General features: G+C 48.0%; 1 protein-coding gene across 1 annotated transcript in view; it reads left to right on the top strand.

Annotated features, from left to right (window-relative positions):
• Window positions 1-24,140, top strand: part of Ak8 (adenylate kinase 8) — a 117,331-nt gene that overhangs the window by 27,777 nt on the left and 65,414 nt on the right. Inside the window, exons 6-10 of the mRNA XM_042681141.1 lie at window positions 10,419-10,500; window positions 11,025-11,096; window positions 11,980-12,180; window positions 14,713-14,844; window positions 22,224-22,313. Coding sequence (XP_042537075.1) covers window positions 10,419-10,500; window positions 11,025-11,096; window positions 11,980-12,180; window positions 14,713-14,844; window positions 22,224-22,313 — 577 coding nt within the window. The remainder of the gene's footprint in view (window positions 1-10,418; window positions 10,501-11,024; window positions 11,097-11,979; window positions 12,181-14,712; window positions 14,845-22,223; window positions 22,314-24,140) is intronic.

Genomic DNA, 24,140 nt, shown 5'->3' with positions numbered 1-24,140 from the left:
CTGGAGTGCAGCAGGGAAGCAGAGTTGGGCAAAGGCCAGGAGATGTCTCCCACCTCCCCCGGCCCCATCCTGATAGACAGAAGAGAGAGAGAGTCCTTGCTGGTAAGGAAGCTGCCACAGGAAGAGGCTCCTAAGGTGACCTCTAGGAATCAGGCAGTCTCCAGCCAGCAAGCAGCCAGAGCCCTCCATCCCAGAGCAGCAAGCCGGTGGGTCCTGCCACAGCCTGAATGAGTGCAGTAGACCCTCCAGATGAGAACTCTGCATCCAGCACTTGGTCCCATCCTTGTGAGGCCTGAGCAGATCTGCCAGGTTCTGACCCACAGAAACTAAGATACACTGAGTGGGACGTTTGAAGCCACTGAGCTTGTTATGAAACAATATGACCAAAATTCACAGTTCCCTCTTCACTGCCGAGCACCACTCCCTTCCCCAAAGCTAGATGACCCCTTCTCTTCCCCAGGCTCTACTTAAAGTTGCTTCTTTAGGAAGACCTCAAGCTCCCCCCCCCCCCCCCCCAAATCTAGTGTCCCTGTCTCTCATGCCCATAGCACCCTCTCTCCTCCTGGGCATTTTCACACTTAGAATTAAGAATTTGAGTTGTGAGAGGTCAGGGGCAGAATCCTCCAGCCACTCATATGGCACCTGGCATAGACCCCATGCTCGGTAAATATTTATGGAATGAATGAATGCCATTTGGCTCATTCTCCAGTTCTGTGTCACCATGGCAATGAAATCCTGTCCAATTTGCTGTTGGCCTCAGGACTGGAAGGTGTTTAAAATCCGGCAGAAGTAGGCAGTCAAATTTGAAGGTTTAAGGAAGTTTCAGCAGTAGGCACACATTTAGGGAGGTTGTCTTGGCAGTGGCCCTGTTTTTTGTTTTGTTTTGTTTTTTGTCGGTCGTGAGGCTTGAACTCAGGGCCTGGGCGCTGTTCCTGAGCTTTTCAACTCAAGGCTACTGTTCTACCACTTGAGCCACAGCCCACTTCTGGTTTCTGGAGGTTAATTGGAGATAAGAGTCTCACGGACTTTCCTGCCCGGGCTGGCTTTGAACTGTGATCCTCAGATCTCAGCCTCCTGAGTAGCTAGGATTACAGGTGTGAGCCACCAGCGCCCGGCTCCTATGTGGTTTTGTGTGACTTGTGGAGCGCTGTTAGTGACTTCCCTCCTTGCTTCTTAAAAGAATTTCCATTAGGAATGCTTTCAAGTCTTCCACTTAGCCTTGGTCCCTACACCTACTGCCCCATGAGGGGCCTGGTTCAAGCTTTAGAGAACTTGTCTGATTTGATGTTGATGCATATGCAGTGAACTTTTCCCGTGTTGGTCTTTGTTTGTTTTGTGTGTGTGTGTGCCAGTCCTGGGGCCTGAACTTGGGGCTTGGGCACTGTCCCTGAGTTTCTTTTGGTCAAGGTTAATGCCCTACCACTTGAGCCAGAGCTTCACTTCTGTCTTTTTTGGGGGGCGGGGGAGAGGTAATTTATTGGAGATAAGATTCTCACAGACATTTCTGCCCAGGTTGCCTTTGAACTGGAATCCTCAGATCTCAGCCTTCTGAGTAGCTAGGATTTCAGATGTGTCACAAGTGCCTGGCTCGGTATTCTTTTTCTTTATCTCATTGATTGACTGGTAATAAGAATTATTCACCAGGACATTCACTTTAAAAACATTAAATAAGAGCTTAATGTAGAATGATCCTGTCTTTTGTATGTATTTCAATTTTCCTTGTCAGTATCTCTTTAAAAGCTGTTTAGAAACCATCCTACCTAAAGCCTTTCATGAAAGGGGAGACTGAGGCTTGGGTGGAAGCAGGGATGTGGCTGGGGTGAGCTGGCCAGTACCCTGGGACTGCAGGGCACCACATCAAAGCTTTTGGTTAGTGGCTGCCAGGCTGGGCCTCTGTCCTGCTCTGTAATCCATGCCAGGCCCTTTTGTGTCACCAGAACCAGCTTGCTGGAAAGTCACAGATTAGAATGTAGGTGGCAAGGAGAAGAGGAAGAAATGTTTGTATGCCTGGATTCTATCCCCATGAAGTTTCTAGGGAGGAAGACTGGGCACCATTTTGCGTTTGGCAGACCTGAAGGGTGGAAGGGTGAGCAGGTGGTAAGCGCTGCAGCGGTGCCCAACTGTAGGAGGGGATTACCATGTAGGAAATGCAAACACTCACCCACAGAAACATGATGCAAGAGGTTCCAAATGTCCGGTCCACATACTCTCATTAGATGCAAACTGACCATTTTGCAGAATCCCAGTCCATTGCAACCCAGGAAGCAGGGTTGCAGCCCCCATTCTGCAGGAGCGCCTGAGGCGTCTGTCCTCGGCATGGGAGATATCAGTTCTATTTGATGTTTGCCCGTTCGTTTCTTTTTTTCTTTCTTCTTATCTCTCTCTCTCTCTCTCTCTCTCTCTTTTGGTTGGTTGTGGGCCCTAAACTCTGGGCCTGGATGCTGTTCCTCAGCTCTTCAGCTCAAAGCAAGCGCTCTACTACTTGAGCCACAGCGCCACTTCCAGTTTTTTCTGCTTATGTGGTGCTGAGGAATGGAACCCAGGGCCTCATGCACACCACTGAGCCACCTTCCTAGCCCCACGTTAGTTTCTTTTAGCTCTCATTACTGTTGGAGCCTGGGAGATTTCACAAAGCAAAGGGGAGTTGATGGAACAACCTTCAGCTGTTGAACAAAGTTTTAACTTTACTTGGAGGGTTTCTAGACTCTTTTTTTTGTTTTGGCCGTGGATCTACCATTCCCTGTCTAGGACACAAGTCAGTGGGTTTTTAATTATTATCATTTAAGGAGCTGCCATTTAATAAAGTGGTTTGTGAATACAATATATCTTGATCAATGTCACCCCTTTCAGCATTCTCACCCATCCCTCCCTCCCTACTCCTTCCCTCACTCCACCTAGCTTTGTAGAATAGGCATTGGGTTCTTGTCTGCATCCCCTCCAACCCACTGCCTCCTTCTAGAATGACCTCTACCACTGAGCCATGCCTCCAGCTTTGCTATCTGCATTTTAGAAATGTTAGTAAAGTAGAGGGCTGGGTGCTGGCTCAGAGGACCCACGGCTGCATGTTTTACATCTCCTTGTGGTGCCAGCAGGCTGGTATCAGTCACACAGCCCTCATCCACTGGGAGAGTCGCTAGCATCCTCCGAGGAGCATGACCCAGAGCTCCAAGGAGCCTCAGGGCTGCGTGATCCTCTCTGTACAGCTGGAGCCAGGATTGTAGAGGAGGACGAGTGAGCTCCATTCAGAAAGACTTGGCATGCAGCATGGTGAGGGCTGGGACAGGGGAATGCTGCCTCCTAGGTGTGGAGGTTGCTGGGTGCTGGTGCTGAGGCCACGGTTGGTTGGTTGGTTGGTGTGGCCCAGGGCTGGTTGAGGACATGCTTGGACTGCCTGCTTGCAAGCTGAGCCGATGAAACCAGCGATGCCTCATGGGCATGGTCACACCTTCTGACTCCTCCCATTGCAGCCAGGGCAAGAAACAGTTCATCAGAATGCAGGTAGACTTTGAAGTTTGAGCAAATGCAGAGGGACTCAGGAGCGGAGGGATGGGAGAGCACTGCATGGTGGAAATGGGCGGGAACACAGAGCCAGCAGGAGTATCACTCAACCCGGCAAGTGCGTAGTAAATCAGAGACCAGAAGCAGGGCAAGCAGAGGTCTGGGCCTGGCTCCTGACAGTTGGAAATCAGAGGTAGCTAGTTCTTCATCATCTTGTTCTTAAGGCTCTTGGTTATTTTTGGTCTTTTCAGTGATGGCACTGGGACTTGAACTCATGGCATTGTGCTTGCTGGACAGGTGCTTTACCGCTTAAGCCATTCCCCCAGTCTTTTTTGCCTTTGTTACTTTTTAAATAGAGTCTTGTTGTTTCTCCATGCTAGCTTGGACCTCAGTCCTGCTACTTACATTTCCTATGTAGCTGGAATGATAAAAACACTCCACAGCACCAGTTTTTAATTGGCTGAGATGAGGTTTCATGTTGCCCAGGGACAACTTGCTGCCCTTCCATAGAGCCTCCCAGAGTGGCACCTGTGGTGCTGCGTCCGCCCCTGTGAGCAGATGGTTAGGACAGAGCATCTATCTGCAGCTCTTGATTCAGGTAGTTCTGAGCAAGTGTCCAGAGGAGCAGCACGGTTCTGTCCGGAGGGGCAGCTGGTTAAACAGAGACGGCAGCAGGAACGCGGTAGAAACCTGAAGATGCTGTCCAGTGGTCAGACCCCTTACTTTGACTGAAGTGTGCTCATCCCAAGCCCTAGTTCAGGTCCATCCTTCAGCTGGTGTCCTCTGCTCTACTGCTGAGACCACAATTCACACAGCTGCTTTATGCTGCCTTCTGCAAATGTAAGCTGGAAAAGATTAACTACCTTTCTCAAAATGATAGCCATCTCTCTCCTTCCCTCTGTCTCTCTGTCTCTGTTTCTGTCTCTCTCTCTCACACACACATACACACATACACACACGTGTGCTTGTGCCTAGTTAACTCTGGCCCATTTCTTTGTCACCAGACACTCTACTTGTTTTGTGGTGCTGCTGTTTTCTTGTGGGTAGCCCTTGTTTAATTGTCCCATGAATCATGCGATACATAGATTCCTGCTGCTGTTCACATTGTATGGAGAGGGGATATGACGCTCAGGAGCAGAAGGGACAGGTAGCAGGTCACACAGCTAGAGGGGTGCAGGCTGTGTGACCCCAAACCCACTGCTTTGGCCTACGCCATGGATAGACATGTCTGTGGGGAAATGCCTGCCTTTGGGGCATCAGTGTGTGTCACCTTCATCCAGAATGCAGAGAACTAAATGTGAGTTACAAAGAGAATTTCCCTTTATCGAGCCCTCTCAGCATCATCTGACCCTTCCTGGGATGGTGTCCCCCTGCAGACTGGCTCCGGGGACCCCACAGACATTGGACTTTAAAGTGCCAATTAGCTACTTAAGAATGAACAAAATGCCTGTTGATCCTAGCAGAGAACAGAAGAATTGTGCTATGAGGCCAGCCTTGGCAAGATTGTATGTACCTGTTATCGTAAGCCACAGAGGAGGCTGAGATTAGGCCAGCCAGGGGAAGAAAAGTCCACAAGATTTCATTTCAGCAAAGGGAAGGTGGGTACAGTGGTACTTGCCTGACATCTCAGTATCTACTAAAATAAGGAATTGAGGTCCAGGTATACCCAGGTAGGAAGTAGGTAGGAAGTAAGATCCTATCTTAAAAATAACCAGTGAAGCTGGGCACTGGTGGCTCATGTCTGTAATCCTAGCTACTCAAAAGGCTGAAATCTGAGGATCGCAGTTCTAAGCCAGCCCAGGCAAGAAAGTCCATGAAACCCTTATCTCCAATAAACCACTCAGAGAACCAGAAGTGGCGCTGTGGCTCAAGTGATAGAGTGCTCGCCTTGAGCTGAAGAGCTGAGGGGCAGCACCCAGGCCCAGAGTTCAAGCCCCATGACCAACAAAAACAAAATAAAAAAACAGTAAAGCTGGGTGCTGATAGCTTGCGCCTGTAATCCTAGCTATTCAGGAGGCTGAGATCTGAGGATTGCCGTACAAAGCAAGCCTGGGCAGGAAAGCTTGTAAGACTCATTTCCAATAAACTGCTCAGAAAAAGCCAGAAGTGATACTGTGGCTCAAGTGGTAGAGCACTAGCCTTGAGCACAAAGAGGCTCAAGGACTGTCCCCAGGCCCTGAGTTCAAGCCCTGGGACTGGCAAATGATAGTAGTAATAAAAAATAATAATAACCAGTGAAAAGCAGGGTTGGAGGCATGGTTTGGCGGTAGAGTGTCTTCCTTGCAAGTGCAAGGCCCTAAGATCAGACCCCAGTACCTTAACATTTTATGGAGCCCAGTGAACAATCCCACACTGGACCATTCTGAAGATGGGGACTTTTAACCTGCGCCTGCTGGTTTGCATGGAACATCACCAGTGTGGTGGACTTCCTGCATGCTTCAAGGTGTGAGTGAGATTAGCAGCTCTGTGTGAAGTCAGAGCAGGGAACAAGTTGAGAAGTTACCCGTCCTGCTACCTGCTGCCAGTGCACACATCAAACACAGCCGCCACAGGCGCCCTGCATTGTTTGAGATTAAACTTGAGGATGCACGTCCTGGCTGGTCATCTGTTAACTGAGTTACTCTGCTGGCTTCCTAGGGTGGCATAGCAGGCCAAGCCATTCACGTGTCTGGATGAGCCGAAGTAGCTGGCCCACCCAAGTTTGAGGATGTGCCTCTCAGCTGAGGCTTTGCTTTCTGTGGTTCTGGTCACCTGGGGTCAAGGATTGTGTGGAAAATTCCAGAGCTAAGCCACGTATAAGTCTTACATTGCAGACTGTTCTAGGTCAAACGAAAGCTTGTCCTGTCCTGCTCCCCCAAGGTGAGAACCACCTCCTGTCCAGTGCGTCCACACGCATGGCCCTAGCTGCAGAACAGCCTGAGTCATCACACCATGTGTCCTGGGGCTGGAATTCTGGTAGCCTTCTCTTAATAACGATGCCCCAAATACAAAGTGCTGCTGCTGGCCACTTGGCCAAACCGCAAAGAAGCTGCAAAGCTCTTCCTTGTTGACGAAGGAAAACCCCTCATATGCAGACATTGCTAAGATCTGTCAGTACTCAGAGAGAGAGAGAGAGAGAGAGAGAGAGATTGGCTCAATCCAGTCCCAGGCATCGGTCCCCTGGGGTGGTAGAGATCCTCTGGTATCTCTTGTGATGGAGGGCAGATGGCTGTTGTTATGTTGTTCTCACTGACAGGCTTTAGAAAACATCAGTACCCTAAACTTGATCTTTGGAAATGTATTACTTTTTTGGCTTATGAAATACTTCCTTGGCATGTTGGACCCACATACTACTTCTTTACTTCTTTAGGGTGGCGTTGGCTTTGTGGTGCCTCTTGGGCTTCAGCTTTGAGCCATGTGAATATGATGGATGGACTCCAAGCCTCTGTCCCCGGCCCCTCCCCCCCCCCCATACCCCCACAGGAATCAGCATGAAGCTCTGGGGAATGCCTTGGTGCAGAGTCCACAGCCAGGGCTAGAAGCTGGGATTGCTGGGGTGCTGGGAGAAGACCCAGGGGAGCACCCAACATGGACTCTGGCATTGGGAGGGGAGGAGGGCAAGGCATAAAAAGGGCAGCTGCCCAGAAGGCAGCAGAGGCTCTCCGGTGCCGTTGTTAATTGTGCTTTAATAGTAGTCAGGAGGGCAGCAAAGGCCAGTGTTCGCACAAAGCGGGACGGCTCCTGCCGCATCAGGCCGTGCTCTGCTGAGCCCTGCCAAGATCCCTAGGCTGCCCGGCTCCTCTGCTCTCCTCTTTTTCATCTGTGACATCTGCTCGGTGCTTGTCCCTCCTGTGATAGCGTGCCCCGTGCAGCTGTGCAGACCTCCAGCTCTGCGCCGGAGCCCCGAGCGCCCTGAGCATACGGCCTTTTTGATGTGTGATAAAACAGAACCAAGCCACGGGGGTATGGCGAGTGAAGGCATCAGAATATCAATTAACCTGCTCTGAACAAAGCTGCGGCTCCAGAGTGGAACAGATATTTCACTGAAGTGTCAGGAAGATGGATAATGTATTCTAATTAGGGATTGACTGCATCTCTGCATCCGGCCCCTCCTGGCCATCAGACCCACCAGCCCAGCCGTGCAGGGTTGTGGCGAACATCTTAGTGTCCCACTGTGGTGGTGGTTGGAGGAAAGTTTCTGATGGACGACTCCTGGCTTTGCCAAAAATCTACAGCCATCAAAGTAGCTGTTTCCCCTAATGCACAGCCCATTTTGCAACTGGGCAAATAACCTCAGCCAGTACAAACTCTCTAGGACAGAATATCCTTTCTGAGTGCTAACTAAGCCTGGGCTCCCCTCACCAATGTGCTCTCCCTCCCAGAGGGACCTGTGTGGGCCACTGGGACCAGCAAGGGGATGAGGAGGCCCCCCCCATGGGACAGGGACCACTCCAGGGGTCCTTGGGGCCCTTAGTGCCTCATGAGTGTTCTACACTTCCAGGTTAGAACAACCCTGAAGAGGTGGTGGCCTGGACCCCATTTCTGAGCCCCAGCTGCCTTCTTCCTAAAATCTTGCATACAGAATGACACCAGCGAGGCCCGACTAATCAGGGAGATGTAACTCATTTTGCTTCGCTTTTCCCAGTAATTGGAAGGCCCGGTTCTTCCAGCGTGAAGTCAGGGAGTGCTGTTCCTCTGAATACTTCTAAAAGCTTTGGACCACATACTGATTTATATCCACTGCAGATTTATGGGTGAGATTATAATGATTGCTCAGTTAATGCAATATTAAAAGAAGAGGTCTTTCTCAGTGCTGAGCAAAGATGAGCTCCAGCCTTCTTCCAGCTTCAAAAAGCCACTCGAAGCAAATTACCAGCCCTTGTTGTACAGGCAATCAGTGGGCTTGTGACTCTTTTCCAGGACCCTCCAAATCAAGAGAAAATCAAAAGGTAGGAATTTAGCTAAGGCTTAGGAAATGTTGGTTCGACTTCTGGACCTGTGAGGGAGGGAGCTGGTACCTGCAGCTCCGACGCTGGGCTCTGCTTCATGTGGAGCTGCTCACATCTGTAGATGTTTGCTCTCAAAAAAAAAAAAAAGAAAGAAAAAAAGCCGCAGCCTAGCACTTGGGTAGCTCTAACGAGGACTTGAGGGAGCAAAAGGATGTTAAAAAAATTTTTTTTGTACTTTTGCTTCATTAGTTTGAGAAACCAGGGTTCAGTGGCTGTGTTTTCCTGTATAATTTAAGAAATTAATGAAAGTTTGCCTGGTTTTTCCAACACTTTTTAGGCTGAAAATTTGTTTAGTTTTTTTGTTTTTTTTAAACTAGCAGTTGAGGCATGGCAACGTATATACTGAAATAGTGAAGGAATGCAGGCACTTAAAAAAAATACAAAAGCTACTTCTGCCAGCATTTTGACTGGGTCCTGGAAAAGAGGGGTGTGGGTTTTGAGGCCCTTGAGCCAGAGTTCCTGCGCATCAGCCCATCCTCCCACCTCAACACCAAGTTCTCATAATGGATGAGGGGGGATTGGAGAGAGGGCGAGCTTGTTTGGAGGGAGTATAAACATTAAAAAGTCAATTTCAATTCAAGGTGGCTACTCCCCTTCACTACACAATAGGAACTTGAAGCAGTTTGCTGTTTTATTGACAATTGCAATACTTGCTTTATCTGGATATGAAGTCTAAAGCATTATAATGTGTTTGTGTGTGTGTGTGTGTGTGTGTGTGTGTGTGTGTGTGTCTAGACTCCCAGGACTTGAAAGGACTTCAGAAATTGTTTAATGTTAACATGGCTGAGGGACGTAAGAAAATAGCTTAAGCAAATGGCACAACAACACATCAACTTGATACCGGGGAAGTGTCGCTTCTTCATGAATTAATCCATGCACTATGTCATTCCAAAACCCTCAGAGCATTTCCATTTTGGAACCTGCCAAAGTATTTCTCGAGGCTTAAGAAAAAAGACTAGGGGAGCATATTCTATTAGGTATAGCAATAAATTATCAAACAGTGATTTAAAAGGTTAAATACAAATAGTTTAATAATCTATAGGCAGAAAGAGCCTGAACCAAGGTCACATCAACACTTAGATTGTGAAAAAAAGAGACATATGAGAGAGAGAGAGAGAGAGAGAGATGCTGTGTCATGGATGGGCTAGGCCAGCTGGGGAGCCACAGGAAACACTTAGATCATAGCTTCTAGGGATTCACAAAAGAAGATGCAGTTCTATTAAATATTGAAGTGTGAAGAGTACTAACATCAGAGAACATAATATAAATGCAAGTGAATATTTATGGGCTTAGGCAGGGCAAACCACCTTTTTTTCCCCCCTGTACCCATGAATGCCAGAATCCAAAGAGGAAAAGCAGTGATTGATTTAGCTGGAAACCAGTATATTTCAAAGAACACTATATACAAGATTAAAATGTCACAGACAAACCTCAGAAAGTATTGGCAGCATTGCTTGCCGTGAATGGTTTGTGGCTGTTTGCTCACATGGGCTAGGAGCCTTAATATGTAAAGAGCTCTGTGAATAAATAAAAAGCTGAAACCTCAAGGAGTCCACATGTTGGCATGAATAGACATTTTGGGAAAGGAATCCATTGTTGCCTGCTGTTGCATGAATTGATCTGCCAAATACTTCTCCCCAAACTCTCAAAATAAAAATAGGAAAGTGCCTCTCCAAACCTCTTCTCTCCATCTGGTGCCCGTGGCTCACGCCTGTAATTCTAGCTACTCAGGAGGCTCAGATCTGAGGATCACAGTTCAAAGCCAGCCAGGACAGCAAAGTCTCCAGTTAACCACCAGGAAACTGGAAGTGGCTCTGTGGCATAAGTGGTAGAACACTCACCTTAAGCTTAAGTGCTGAGGGACAGCACCCAGGCCCCACAACTGACACAAAATAAAACAAAACAAAACAAAAAAACCCACCTCCTCTCTAGGGCTGGATCCTGGATGGTATCCCTGAGACACGGGAGCAGGTGCTGATGATCCAGACCCTCGGGCTTGCGCCCAGGCACGTCAGTAAGTACTGGGGGCCCCCACTGAGGCTGGTCCAGGAGGGTGGGCCCTGCCCTGCACCTACATGTAGGTGGGTGGCCTGTTCTTTGTCACAGGCTCCCAATCCCTACCCTGGGCCCGGCCTGGCCACTACCCACAGAAGGGCTTGAGGGGTCTGTGACCCCTGAGAAAAAGTCGTGTTGAGTTCAGTGTAGCTTTAGTTTCCCCAAGGCTGAACGCACTTCAGGCTTGTGGTTGAAAAAAGGTGGGATGGTTCCTTGTCCCCGGTCTCCAAACTCTCAGGGAATAGTCAGCAAACACCGGAAAATGTGGCAGAGCAGATGTGCAGGGATGTTTGCCTCCATGTCAGTTAGGACAGAGAATGTATTAGCAGCTCCTCAAAGAACATTCTTTGCATTTTAGTGCTGAGAAGTTGTTTCTTTTAGGAATTCTGGGAGGTTAGTGGTGTTCACATCATTAGACAGCAAAAGTCCACAAGACACAACTGTGTGGCATCCCTGATTTTGTTCCTTTGTTTCTCTTCTTAGTTGTGCTGAATGCGCCAGACACCGTCCTTATTGAGAGAAACTTGGGGAAGAGGATCGACCCTTTCACGGAAGGTATGGCTGCCTCTGCACCCATCCCCGTGGATTTCTGGAGCAGTCAGAATACAGGCTCCCCCCACCCTACTGTTTTGCCCTGCAGTTCACCGAGCACTGGCTCTGCTCAGGGCATCGCAGAGGGTACAAAGGAGGCCACGTGTGCCAGAAAGGCTATACAGGCAGAGGAGCCTCCAGCAGAATCTCTGAGCCAGAAAGTGCAGGAACACAAACAAGGTCCAGCACAGGAGGATGCAGAGGCACACACAGTGAATGGAGGGGCCTGCCCCGGGCGGCACCAGGCTCGCGTGCAGATTATGCCATGGGGCAACTGGGCTGGCCTCCTGGCTCAGGGCCTGAGTGCATCCCCACCTCCCTGCAGTGCATACAAGAGAGGGATGTGTTATCTGGGGAACTGATGGATGCTCAGGGGTGGGACCCAGTAGGGTATTGGGTGTTATGGAACCAATTGGCTTCACAGGGGCTAGGGGCCATGAGAAGGAGAGTGGTCTTCGTAGACCTGGGCCTGTGGCTTCCTGGCCCTGCCCCTTTCTAGTTTCCTCATCTGGATTTGGGAATGAAAACACAAGGCCTACTGTGTGCCCAGATTTCTGTGAAGTTGCAGTGTGTCTGCAGCCCTTCCAGGAGTCAGTACTTGGAGGGTCATGGAGCCCTTAGTCTTGGGCTGGGTCCTGGTGACTGTGCTTGTAACTAGCATACTAGCAACCATAAACATAGTATGAACTGGCTCAGAACTGAGACCACTGTAACACAGGCCTGTTGCAATCAGTGACACCATGGGAACTGGCAGGCTGCAGCCACTGGGACAGTAGCATCCAGCCAGATATGTGTGCCCACAGCCACCTTTGGGCAGGGAGTCTCACTTTGTTCTCTCTCTTGGTAGAGATCTACCACACCACCTTCGACTGGCCCTCTGAGCCTGAAATCCAGAACCGCCTGATTGAGCCGAAAGGCATCTCAGAGCAGGAGACAGCTCAGAAGCTTCTGGACTATCACAGGAACATTGTCAGAGTCCTGCCCTCTTACCCCAAAATCCTGAAAAACATCAGTGCTGATCAGCCATGTGTGGATGTCTTCTACCAGGGTAAACACAAGCACCATGACTCAAGGGCCAGGCTTGCCTGCCTCTCCCCTCCACATCCCAGCTTCCCCCATGCTAGCAGATGCCAGTGGCCAGGACGTGCCTGGGATCCCAGGGATCAGGTCATAGATGGGCCCTAAACTGGGAAACAGCAGCAGTATTCTCTGAAAGGAGACGTGCCTTCCCCCCAGATGACAAGTCTCTAAATCACATACCTGCTACCGAGTCCTGTGCCCAGCACAGAGCAGGGCTCACTGCCTGTTTGACACTCCTGGTACATTGTTATTCAGCATTCTGTCCAAAAAGGCTAGGGGAGGTGGGATAATTCTATCCTAAAGTAGCCTTATAGAACTCTGTCTCAAAAATCCAGGTACCCTCTTCCATCCATCACCAGGTAAATGAAGCATTTAGTCCATTTTGGCACAATAAAATGACATCACAGACAGTTAAGAGGGTTTTGATATAAGCCAGGTGTGATGGTGCATGCCTGCAATTCCAGCATTCAGGAGGTAGCAGCAGAAGGAAAGCAAACTTGAAGCTAGCATGGGCTACATATCTCAAACAAGACGTTTTCATGGAGGTGGTCGGAGCTCCTCAACGCCATCCCTGCCAACCCTTCCGCCACCCTCTCCTGTTACATACTCCGCAGAGAGCTCCTCCTCTCAATGCTGCCAGCTCCCAGTGGGAGAGTGTCTAGAAAATGACACTGCTTTAAATATTCCAGGCCTAGATGGCCTTCTAATTTTCCAGTGCTTTTATGTCTCAGAAGGGTCTTTAAAGACAGACACTGCACTCTCAAGATAAACACCCTCCACATTTATCTTATGCCATGATTCTGAATTTACACATTAATTACTTCCAAATTACTTAATTAAATTTAAAAGTTCATATGGTTGTTCATAAAGAATTCATGTCCAGAATTGTAAATAAAAATGTGAGTGTCTGAATATTAATTATTATTAATTAATAATGTGGAGAGATAAATTGAAAATGGGAATGCAAAATTCTCTCTGTGTTGTTTTTTTAATCTCTCTGTAGTGCATCTCGCAACCACATATTTCTAAAAATAATAATTAGATGCTGAGACTGTCTGGGGGATCATTACTTCTAATTAACTTAGTTATTTACTGTAAATTAAGTATCATTTGTAAGCAGGCTGCCTTGCCAGTAGTATTTGTGCTTGTCAGAGGCAGTGGGTATGGAAGTTCCCTCGTAGCTCTTGCTCATGGCTCTCAGGTGGGCAGTGGCACTTGTGGCAGTGGAAATAGAAAAGTGCCCAACTCCACCAACTCTCTAAGCGTCATGGAATCATCTGTAAAATGGAATAAGAATTATCCTTCCCGCGTGGGATTGTGGGTCATCACTGCCTGCTGAGTATTTGGCTTAGCAGTTGAGCCAGGCTAGTCATGGTGATGATAATGATGACAGTCTTGGTGGCAGCTGCCAGCTTGAACTTACCTTCCCTGTTAGTTCTAAAAAGAGAGGATTGTAGTGTCACACATGAGCCATTCAATGAGAGAATGCTGCAGATTCCCAAGGTGGGAATTTGCACAAAGAATGGATCTCACCCCAGCCTCCATCAGCAAAGGGAGGACATCGGCCGAAGTCTGAAACATCTGTCTGGTTGTGCTACTGGCACCTAGTGCCATGGAAGCCAGGGGTCATTTAACATCCTGCACAGATGCCCCACCATAGAACCCCACCTGGTCCCAAAGGACCAAGTGCCAAGGGGAGAGGTACCAGACACCTGGGGAGCGGCTCTCCCCTGCAGGTGCCTGTAAGTTGCATTGTCCTCTGTGCTCTGTGGTGTAGCGGGTGGCCCTGCTGGATGAGCACCCAGTGACTTCTGGGTCCCTGGTACCCCATGGTGCAGGTCGGTTATTGTTGGAGATGCTGGATTCCATTTTACACCCCAGGCCAGGGCCATGTGGCCACATCTGCCCATTCCTATGATCTATTTCTTTTTGGAGACTTTGAACAAAGTCTTGTCATTGTAATGTGCCTGCACAAATTATTCTCCACCAATTCGTGAGTCCTTTAGAAGTCACCATGTGCGGGGCCCTCCCGAAGGGTGTGATGCACTTATCAAAGCCAGTGCCTGACACTTGGCACAGCCATCAAAGAAAGCCAGCACTTGTGTCCCCTAGGAGACCAGCCTGCTCTGGGGTTAGAGGCTCAGTCTGATGCAGTTTGGGAACCTCTAAACCCAGCCGTCAGTGCTTGATAGTCCTGGCCAGCTTCCTGCCCACACATACCCAACCCAGTGCTCTAGTGGCCCACTCCATGCTGAGGAGGAACTCCAGGGCGGAGCTCAGAGAGGGCTCCTGTAGATTCCACAGCCCTGGCCCAGAGTGTGACTCCTCCCTCACTGCCTTGCTCTGGTCTGAGGGTCAGATACATAGAGGATGTCCATAGTTTTGTAAAAGAGAAAGCTCATTATGGCCATGCAAGAGCCAAAGCAGAGGTAGTGGTGTGGACAGGATTCCTCAGCATTTTGTCCTGAGTGGTTTATTTTCATGTCCTCTTTTTTTCTAGCACTGACCTACGTCCAAACCAACCATCGAACCAATGCCCCATTCACGCCCAGGGTGCTACTGTGTGGGCCCGTGGGCAGCGGGAAGAGCTTGCAGGCCGCCCTCCTGGCCCAGAAATATGGCCTCGTCAACGGTGAGTGCATGGAAGCAGTGCTGCTTCTGGAATCTTCCCTGTCTCCTGCCCTCTCCTGCCTTCTCATTTCTGAGCTGGTAGGAGGGAGGAAAGATCAGTAGCGGCATTCCTTCTTGTTCTCTGCTCTTAACTACTTCCACTTAGTTTGTCTTTGTAGGTTAAGAATGCTTTCTTCCCAAAGAAGACTGCCATAAAGACATTCACCAATAAAAACCTGACCCCAGCTTGAGGAGTTGGGATATTTCCTAGTCCTCTTTTTTTCTTTTTATGTCTTTTGGAGTTGGTTTCTCTGCTGTCTGCTCTGGGCAGCCCCCTGGGCTTCTCCCTCCCCGAGAGCCTCAGCCCGAACATAATGGGCATTGGTCTCTTCCTCTCGCTCGGCTCCCCCAGCCCAGGTCAGCGTGTTTACAGGCAAACAGTTTCTGAAGCAAGCAGAGGAGGACTCCTTGCTCTGCACAGTTTTAATAAATATTTTACCAGGAGGAGAGAAAATATTGAAATCAGTTCTCCAGGTCTTTGTGGAGGCGGTCCCAGGCGGCCCTGGGGGCCAGCCCACGCTCAGGAGGATCAAGGGCTTGGAAGGAAGAAGACGCTGTAGCAGACCCAGAGTGGGATGGGAGAGAGTTAAGGGGCTGACCCTCCTACCCCACACCCTATATAACCTCTGCTTATTAGGGGAACATGAGACTCGCACCCCAACTATACAAATAGACATATACATACACACCCAAATTACATGTCCACACCATGCAGAAGAAAATACACAAATGTGTTTGTGTGTACCATCCCAGAAGGATCATGTTTTGAATGAAAATTCTTTTCAATTAGGGTTCCTCTAGCTTAAGATTTCAAAGTCTCAGACACTCCAGGAATTAGTCACACCCATAAAACGGAGAACTAAATAATTATTCTGCAGATGTGATTAATGTGGAAAAGTCTGTGGTCTTCAGGAATAAAAAAATTTATTTTTCTTGCAATACTTTTCTTTTTGGAAAAACTGAACTATTTGAGTAATTCCTTCTCTTTCATGTCTCATGAATATTTTAACAAGGTAGGTATGGCTTCTTGGTTACCAATGTCCAGAAGTCTACCTGAGCTGCACCCACAGCTCCCTTGGAGGTCTGCGCTGATTGCCACGCGCAGACTTGAAGAGGATGGGGACGAAAGCATTGCCAGCCGAGGGAGGACCCAAAAGCATAGAGCTCCTCCCTCCACAGCCCTGATGCGCTTAAATCACTGCCCCCCTGTGTCATGTGTCCTTTAGCAAGCACTTGCACCCAGAAAAGGTGTTTTGTTTTTTTAAAAATACTTTTACTGGATTGGTGGCACACACCTGGAATCTCAGCATTGGGGAGGCTGAGGCAGGAGGATCTTAAATTCTAGGCCAGACTGGAGTAGTCAGTGAGACCCTATCTCAAACCAACCAACCAACCATGCTTCCTGTGTACCAGTTATGAAGATAACCTGCCTTGGATTTTCCAAAAAAGAAAAGTGGAAAAAGTTCATCATGAATTTTGCTTTGTAGTGAAAGAGCCATCCTGGGGCTCTTAGATAATTGGGCATTTGGAGACTACCTCAGAAATTCACATTTCTCAAAGGTGCTCTTGATAAATGCAAGATATCCAAGATTTAAGTTAACCAGTGGAAGGGCCTGAGGCAGGGAGAGGGAGTACAGTGGTCTTGACATCTCTCTGCAAAGGTTTTTTGGGACCCAGAGCTTCAGGCAGTTCCTGTTCCCTGGGGTCCTGGCCTTGGCTTGGGGCCTAACCTCCTTCTTTATAAACCTCCCAGTCAGGAGAGCAAATCTCCAAACAAGCCACCAATGCTCATCCACAAGCTCCTATTTGAAATAGGTGGAAACATAAACACAGTTTTTTGAAAAGAAAAAGTTTCTAGGGCTGGGAAGATAGCTCATTAGTAGAGTGCTTACCTTTCATGCATGAGGCCCTGGGTTCGATTCCTCAGCACCACATAAGCAGAAAAAGCCGGAAGTGGCACTGTAGCTCAAGTGGTAGAGTGCTAGCCTTGAGCTGAAGAGCTGAGGGACAGCGCCCAGGCCCAGAGTTCAAGCCCCACGACTGGCCAAAAAAAAAGTTTCTGTTGTTAAGATGTTAACAATGCAAGTCTTTTGAATCTGTTGATTCCACGCCTAAATTTGATTCACCTGAAATTCCCAAATATGCAATGAGAGACAAGAAGAACTCAAAAGGAAAACGAAAGGCAACCACAACTATCACAAAGAAACTTGGAAAGTAGTATCAGTGACGTAATGCTAACTGAGGGAGAGGCAGAAAGCAAGTCACTCATTCTGTTATGTTGCTCAGTGTTCATACAGAATCTGAAGAAACATCCGTATATCAAATACGGATGGTTACCGAATGAATAGACCACCATCCTGGAGATGGCATATTACAATCAGAAATAACCGCAAAAGATTTTATTAGAATACTGCTAGTGTTACTTATGGTATCAAGTGTCTGCTACATATGATGCACTTTATCAGACATACAGGGACAGTCAGATTTGAAAAGTCTGGGGAAGAACTCAGGCACGCAGTTAGACCTATGATCTCAGCAGGGGAGGAGCAAGATGAGCCCTAGCTGATACCACTGCTGTCCCACAGCCTTGCTCCATCACTCTCATTTCTTCTCCAGATGCCTCATCAAATCCCACAGCAAGAGGGCAGTCACGGTTAGGTAGGGACTTACCACCCGTAATCTAACTAGGCGGTAGGCTGAGGGGGAGGCCAACCCAGGCAGAGAACTCCACAAGGCCCTCTCAGCTCATAGCTGGGCACCAGTATGTACCTGTTATCCCAACAAAAATGGGCTCCATCTGAAAGCAGGTAGATGGAGATTCGGGCACATGCCCAGGCAGGCAGGGAGCCAAGACCCTGTCCTGAAAATAACCAGTGAAAAATGGCTGGAAACACAGCAGTATCACATCAACAAAAGATGGCAGTTTCCTCCTTGCCACAGATGTGATGGTGCTCTCCTTCCAGGCGGGGGTGGAGGAGAGAGGAGGCTGTTTCAGTGCCACTGTCAGGGGCATTGTGGGGTCATAAGCCATCCTTTCCTAATGCAGCCGGTGCAGTTACAGTTCTATACTTGCTTCAGCTGTACCCTATTTCCGTTTGCCGCATTTCCATTAACATTCACTTGAAAATAACTTCTTAATTTCTCTGCTTTTTGGGGGGGGGTATCCAAGTATTATTTAAAAGTATATTGTGTATTTCCAAATATTGGGAGATTTCTTCAGATTTTTTAATTACTAATTTTAATTTCTATTGTAGGCAAAAATATATACTTATGTTATTTTTGTTCTTTGAAATGTGTGTGTGTGAGTGTGTGTGTGTGTGTTACTATACTGGAATTGAATCCAGGTCTTTGCACATCAGGCAAGTGCTATCCGTAACCTTGGTTTTTTTCAGACAGGGTTTTGCTATATAGCCCAGGTTGGCCTCAAACTCATGATTCTCCTGCCTCCACCAACTGAATTCTGGTATTACAGGAGTGATAGACCCGACCTGTTCCTATTGATACTTTGTAATAACACAGCAGATGGTCTAATACTGGGGGAATTCCATATGTATTCAAAAAGAATATGTATTCTGCTTGTTGCATCTAGTATTGTATAAATGCCAATTATTGTAAGATAACAGATTCATTGTTCATGTCCTGAATGACTTTCTGTCTGCTTGTGGTTTCAGTTAGTGACACAGATGCATGCAAAGCTCCAACTCTAATTATATGTTGTCCATTTTCTGCCAGTGTGATTTGTTCAGTGTGTTGTTCTGTCTTCTTGATGTGATGACCTTCTTGTTGTTGGGAAATGATCCTAGTAACTAACACTCATTTTCTTTAGGTGTTTTTGTCTGATATCCATATCGCTGATGTAACTGTCCCATACTGTCTGTGCAATGTTTGTTTTTCCCTCTTTTTTTAAAATTTGGTTTTGTCAGTTACAGGGTTTGAACTCAGGGCCTGAGCACTGTCCCTGAGCTCTTTTGCCCAAGGCTAGCACTTTCCCACTTTGAGCCACAGCACTACTTTTGGTTGTTTGCTGCTAATCGGAGATAAGAATCTCATGGACTTTCCTGCCTGGGCTGACTTTGAACTGAAATCTTCAGATCTCAGCCTCCTGGGTAGCTAGGATTACAGGTGTGAGCCATCAGCACCTGGCATGTTTATGCCTCTTTTTTAAATTATCTGCCTATTTTTTTAATGTGTCTGGGAGCAGCATAGAGTTGGATTTTGCCATTAAAAAAATCTAGCTTGGGGGCTGGGAAGGTGGCTCAGTGGTAGAGTGCTTGCCTTGCATGCCTGGGGCCCTGGGTTTGATTCCTCAGCACCACGTAAGCAAAATGAAAAAAGCTAGAAGTAGCGCTGTGGCTCAAGTGATAGAGTGCTAGCCTTGAGCTGAAGAGCTGAGGGACAGTGCTCAGCCCAGAGTTCAGGCCCTACCCACAACTGGACTCCCCCCAAAAAAATCTAGCTTGCCATTCTCTGCCTTTTAGTTGAAGTTTTTCATCCATTTCCCTCTAATAGAATCTTACATAGGAGGTTACAAATCCTCCCATGTAAACCTTGGGTGTTTTATTTTCCTGTGGCCATTGGCTCTTGGCTTGTCCCTTCTTGCCACCTTTTGGATTAGTCAACTAAGTTTAAATAATATATTTCATTTCCTTTGTTGACATTTTAGGTATAGCTCTTTGGTTTATTTTGTTAGTGGTGCATCTTTACTTTTTATAGTCCTTTTTGAATTAATATTATAGCTTTACATGTATGATGTTTACATTGTACATGTCTAGCTTTCTTCTGTCCTTTGTGTTCTTGTTCTGCATTTAATTTCTATGTACATTTTAAAAGTTAAAATTTGCTGCAAACATTCTTTTATGTTATTTGTCTTTTTTTGGTGGTTCTTGGGATTGAATCAGGACCTCACACTTGTTAAGCAGGTGTTTTACTACTTGAGCCATGCCCCTTCCCCCCCAGCCCTTTAAGAAAGAAAAGAGTCTTTGTTTCCTTGCACTAGCCTTAGACTAATATCTTCCTACCTCACTTTTTGGTGAGATGGGATATTGATAGCTTTTTTTCCTGGGCTGACTTTAAATTGCAGTCCTCCCATTCTCCATCTTCTGAGTAACTGGGATTATAGAAATGAGCCACCTTGCCCATCCTGAGTCATTTGCCTTTCCTTCCTTCCTTCCTTCCTTCCTTCCTTCCTTCCTTCCTTCCTTCCTTCCTTCCTTCCTTCCCTTCCCTTCCCTTCCTTTCCCTTCCCTTCCTTTCCTTCCTCTCCTCCCTCCCTCCCTCCCTTCCCTTCCTTCCTTCCTTCCTTCCTTCCTTCCTTCCTTCTTTCCCTTCCCTTCCCTTCCCTTCCCTTCCTTCCCTTCCTTTCCTTCCTCTCCTCCCTCCCTCCCTCCCTCCCTTCCCTTCCTTCCTTTCCTTCCTCCCCTCCCTTCCTGCCTTCATTTATTTCCTTTTTGTCTTCAACTGGGACTTGAACTCAGTATCAGACACTTGTTTTCACTCATTGCCTGGCCCTCTACTACCATGGAGTCATGCCTCCATTCCCCATTTGTGTTTTAAATAAGTTAAAAATAGGGTGGAGGACTTTTCTATGTCCCCCACACATCAACACTTCATTCCTTGGTTTAGATCCAGGCTTCTGTCCCATATCATTTCCTCTCAGCCCAAAGAACTTCCATGAACATTTCTTTTAGTCAATGTCTACTGGTGACAAAATCTCTCAGCTTTCATATGTCTAAAATATCATTACTTTGCCTTCATTTTTGAAGGATTTTTTGCTGCATATAGAAATCTATGTTGTCAGATTTCTTTTCTCTTAGCCTTTAAAGGTGTCAATCTGTTGTCTTCTGGCTTGCATTTCTTCTGATGAGAACTCAGAGGCGATTTTTTTTTTTTTTTCCATTGTCACTGTCTGTGTGAAGCATCTTTTCTCCCCTGCTGGTTCCTTTTAGTATTTTTCTCCTTTTCTATAGCGTTTAGCAATTTGGCTACAGTGTATAAACTGTGGCTTTTTGTGTGTGTGTGTAGGTGATGGTACTGGGATTTGAACTCAGGGCCTTATACTTGGTAGGCAGGTGCCCTACTACCACTCGAGCCGTGCTGCAAGAGCCCCTGTGGCTTACTTTGTGTTATTTTGCTTGGAGCTTCAAGATTCTTGAATATGTGAAGATTTGTCATCAAAATTGAAATTCTAGACAGGTGTTGGTAGCTCACGCCTGTAATCCTAGCAACCCATAAAGCTGAGATCTGAAGATCACAGTTCGAAGCCAGTACAGGCAGGAAAGTTCATGGCACTCTTATCTCCAATTAACCACCAAAGGTCAGATGAGGAGCTATTGTTCAAGTGGTAGAACACTAGCTTTGAGCACAAAAGCTCAGGGATAGTACCCAGCCCTGAGTTCAAGCCCCAGGACTGGCACACAAAAGAAGTTGAAATTCTGGCTAGGTACTGGAAAGAAAGGAGGGGGGAGGAGGAGGGAGGGAGGGGGCAAAAAAAAGGAAAAGGAGAAAAAAAAAGGAAGGGAAGAAAAAAAAGGGAAAAAAGTAAAAAGAACTTCCACGTTGTACAATGAACAACTCATGAAAATTCAGCTTAAATCTTCTGACATTGGTTATTAAGAGCTTTCCTAGCCTGGAAGATTCTAGAAGATTCTGGAAAATACTAGCCTGTATTGATTCATTCAGCCTCTCTTGGCAAACTGCTCCCATGTGCCAGCACAGTGCAGGGCTGGGGATGAGTGGGGAGGTGAAGCGCGAGGCCACGCTGTGACGGGAAGGCACCCACGGGACAGCCTGCGACTCCAGTGTGCTGCCTTCGATGATGACTCGGGACGTGCAGCATATGGACTAGTGGTCTTTGCAGCCCTACCGTCATCTTTGGAGCACCTTACTTAGCAGAAGGGACGTGTAAGCTCCACAGTCCCCCACTTTCTCTGTGTGCACGGTGAGTGCAGCCAGGGGAGGCAGCTCGCCACCCGGGTGTGGAACCTGACCAGTGACCCTGAGCGTGTGCATTCAGCGGAGCAACTCCGGGTGTGGCCAGGGTCCTGCAGGGGCCTTGTGGTTGTCGACACCCTGGTTAGTGTGTTCCCCGGCTGTCCTTTTATTAATGTCTTTGCCAAATGCATTCCTTGTTATTCCACATCTCTCTGCTCCTTTTTGATGTTGACTTCCTCTGGACACACACGCACACACACACACACGCACACGCACACACACACACCCTTTCATTTTTTTTTCAGTGACCTTTTTCTCCCCCAGCAGTCAACACTGCTCTGTTGTTTTATTCCTTCATTCTTCCTTCTAGTTAAAATTTAACGGTGTCCTTTCTGTCCCTCTCTTTGTTAGTGTGCTGTGGGCAGCTGCTGAAAGAAGCTGTGGCCGACAAGTCAAACCTGGGCAATCTCATCCAGCCCTACTTTGACAAGGAGATTACAGGTACGCCCCACTTCCTGCTCACCGCTCCTGTGCTGCGGGCTCTGGGCTCCGGGCTGGCCGGGCCTGCGGTGTGAGGAGCCGCCAGGTTGAGGGAGGCAGCTGGGAAATGGAACTGGGTGTTGGAAGCTAAGTCTCTGGGCCTCATTCCTTAGAAATGCTGCTCAGCGCCTACCCCTGGTCTTGGAAGCTGAGTGTGTGGTGGTGGTATGCTTGTCCCTGTGGAAGTCCTGTTTCTTGGGAAGCTTTGCTTCTCCTACCTGAAAACATTTAACATCCAGAGCCAGTGCAGCCACTACTTCTCAGGTCCTTCCTGGAGTGAAATACAAAAATCAGCTACTAAAAAGTCAGAGTGAGCTGGGTGCTGGTGGCTCATGCCTGTAATCCTAGCTACTCAGGAGGCTGAGATCTAGGATCATGGTTCAAAGCCAGCCTGGGCAGGAAAGTCTGCGAGACTCTTACCGCCAATTAACCACCAGAAAACCAGAAATGGGACTATGGCTCAAGTGGTAGAGCTCTTGCCTTGAGCTGAAGAGCTGAGGGGCAACACTCAGACTCAGAGTTCAAGCCCCATGACCAGGAAAAAAAAAAGAGTACTTGGACAGCACTGCAGCTGAGGCTGGATGGGTTGTTGGTCCTCAGTGGGGTTGATCAGAAAGCAGAACTGGGTAATCTTTCTAGATCCCTGCTGTCACCCAAGAGCATTCTCAGATCCCACCTCCAGGAGCGGGGAAGCCTTAGAGCTCCTTCTAGTCAGGTTTCCTGAGGCCATGTGGCTGTCAGTGCCTGGACTCTGCTAGACCTTAAGTGTCTGCCCTAGTGAGTGCATTTTCCACTCACCCACATCTTCCTCCTCTGTATCAAGGGCTGGGTACTGCACCCTCATGCAAGCTCAGTGATCACATCTGGTGTGGGTATATACTTACTGTGGAGAAAGTGGACTGCCATGACATAGCTGTCTGCTGTGTGGAATGGACATTGAGTGAGATACTTGCTCATCGGAGGCCAGCTGCCTCCTCTGGCCACTTTCTAGGAGGAGTGAGCTTGGAAGCCCACAGGTACATGCTGCTCACTCTAACCTCCAGCTGAAAGGGCTCACTGGCAGATCTGACCAAACCCCTCACAAGGCACTCCAAGTGAGGTTCAAGTAAGGTAGAATGGGATTCGTGAGCTGCAGTGGCCAGTGCAGGGGCAGGACAGCCAGGGCTCCTGCTGACCGCAGTCGTGTCCAGCATGAGGTGGAGGCCACGCAGTGGGAAATCCACTGTGCACTCTGGGATTTCCCTGTCTGGTTCAGATGCTTGTCCTGCACCACCGGTCACAAGGCCTCAGCACCTCTGCCCTTTTCTCAAAGGCCTGGGCTTCTTTAAGATGGAGATAGGAATTCCAGCGTTCAGGTTTATCACATGTGCTGACTAGACTGCCCACAGACAGTGCCAAGGGCAGCTGCTGTTGTTAAAAGCAGCAGTGGGAGAAGTGGCTCAAGACTGTAACCTGAGCAACTTGGAAGGTAGAAATTAGAAGATGGCAGTTTGAGGCTAGCCTGGGCATAAAAGTTCAAGACAATCCATCTCAACCAATGGCTTGGCACAATGGCATGTGCCTTTTATCCCAGCTACAGGGAAATACAGTGGCTGAGCATGGTGGTGTGTGATTGTCATCTGAACAACAAAAGGAAGCAAAATAGGAGGATCACAATCAGGCCAGTATAGGCATAAAGGCAAGACCAATGTAGAAAGGTACTAGTAGAGTGGCTCAGTGTAGAGCACCTGTCTAGCTAGCTTAAGGCCCTGAATTTACACACCAGTGCTGGGGAAGGTGGGGGAGGAG

Source organism: Dipodomys spectabilis, unplaced genomic scaffold (assembly GCF_019054845.1).
Source record: "Dipodomys spectabilis isolate Male_0828 unplaced genomic scaffold, ASM1905484v1 ptg000067l, whole genome shotgun sequence".
Lineage (NCBI taxonomy): Eukaryota > Metazoa > Chordata > Mammalia > Rodentia > Heteromyidae > Dipodomys > Dipodomys spectabilis.
This window is presented reverse-complemented; position numbering and strand designations above follow the sequence as displayed.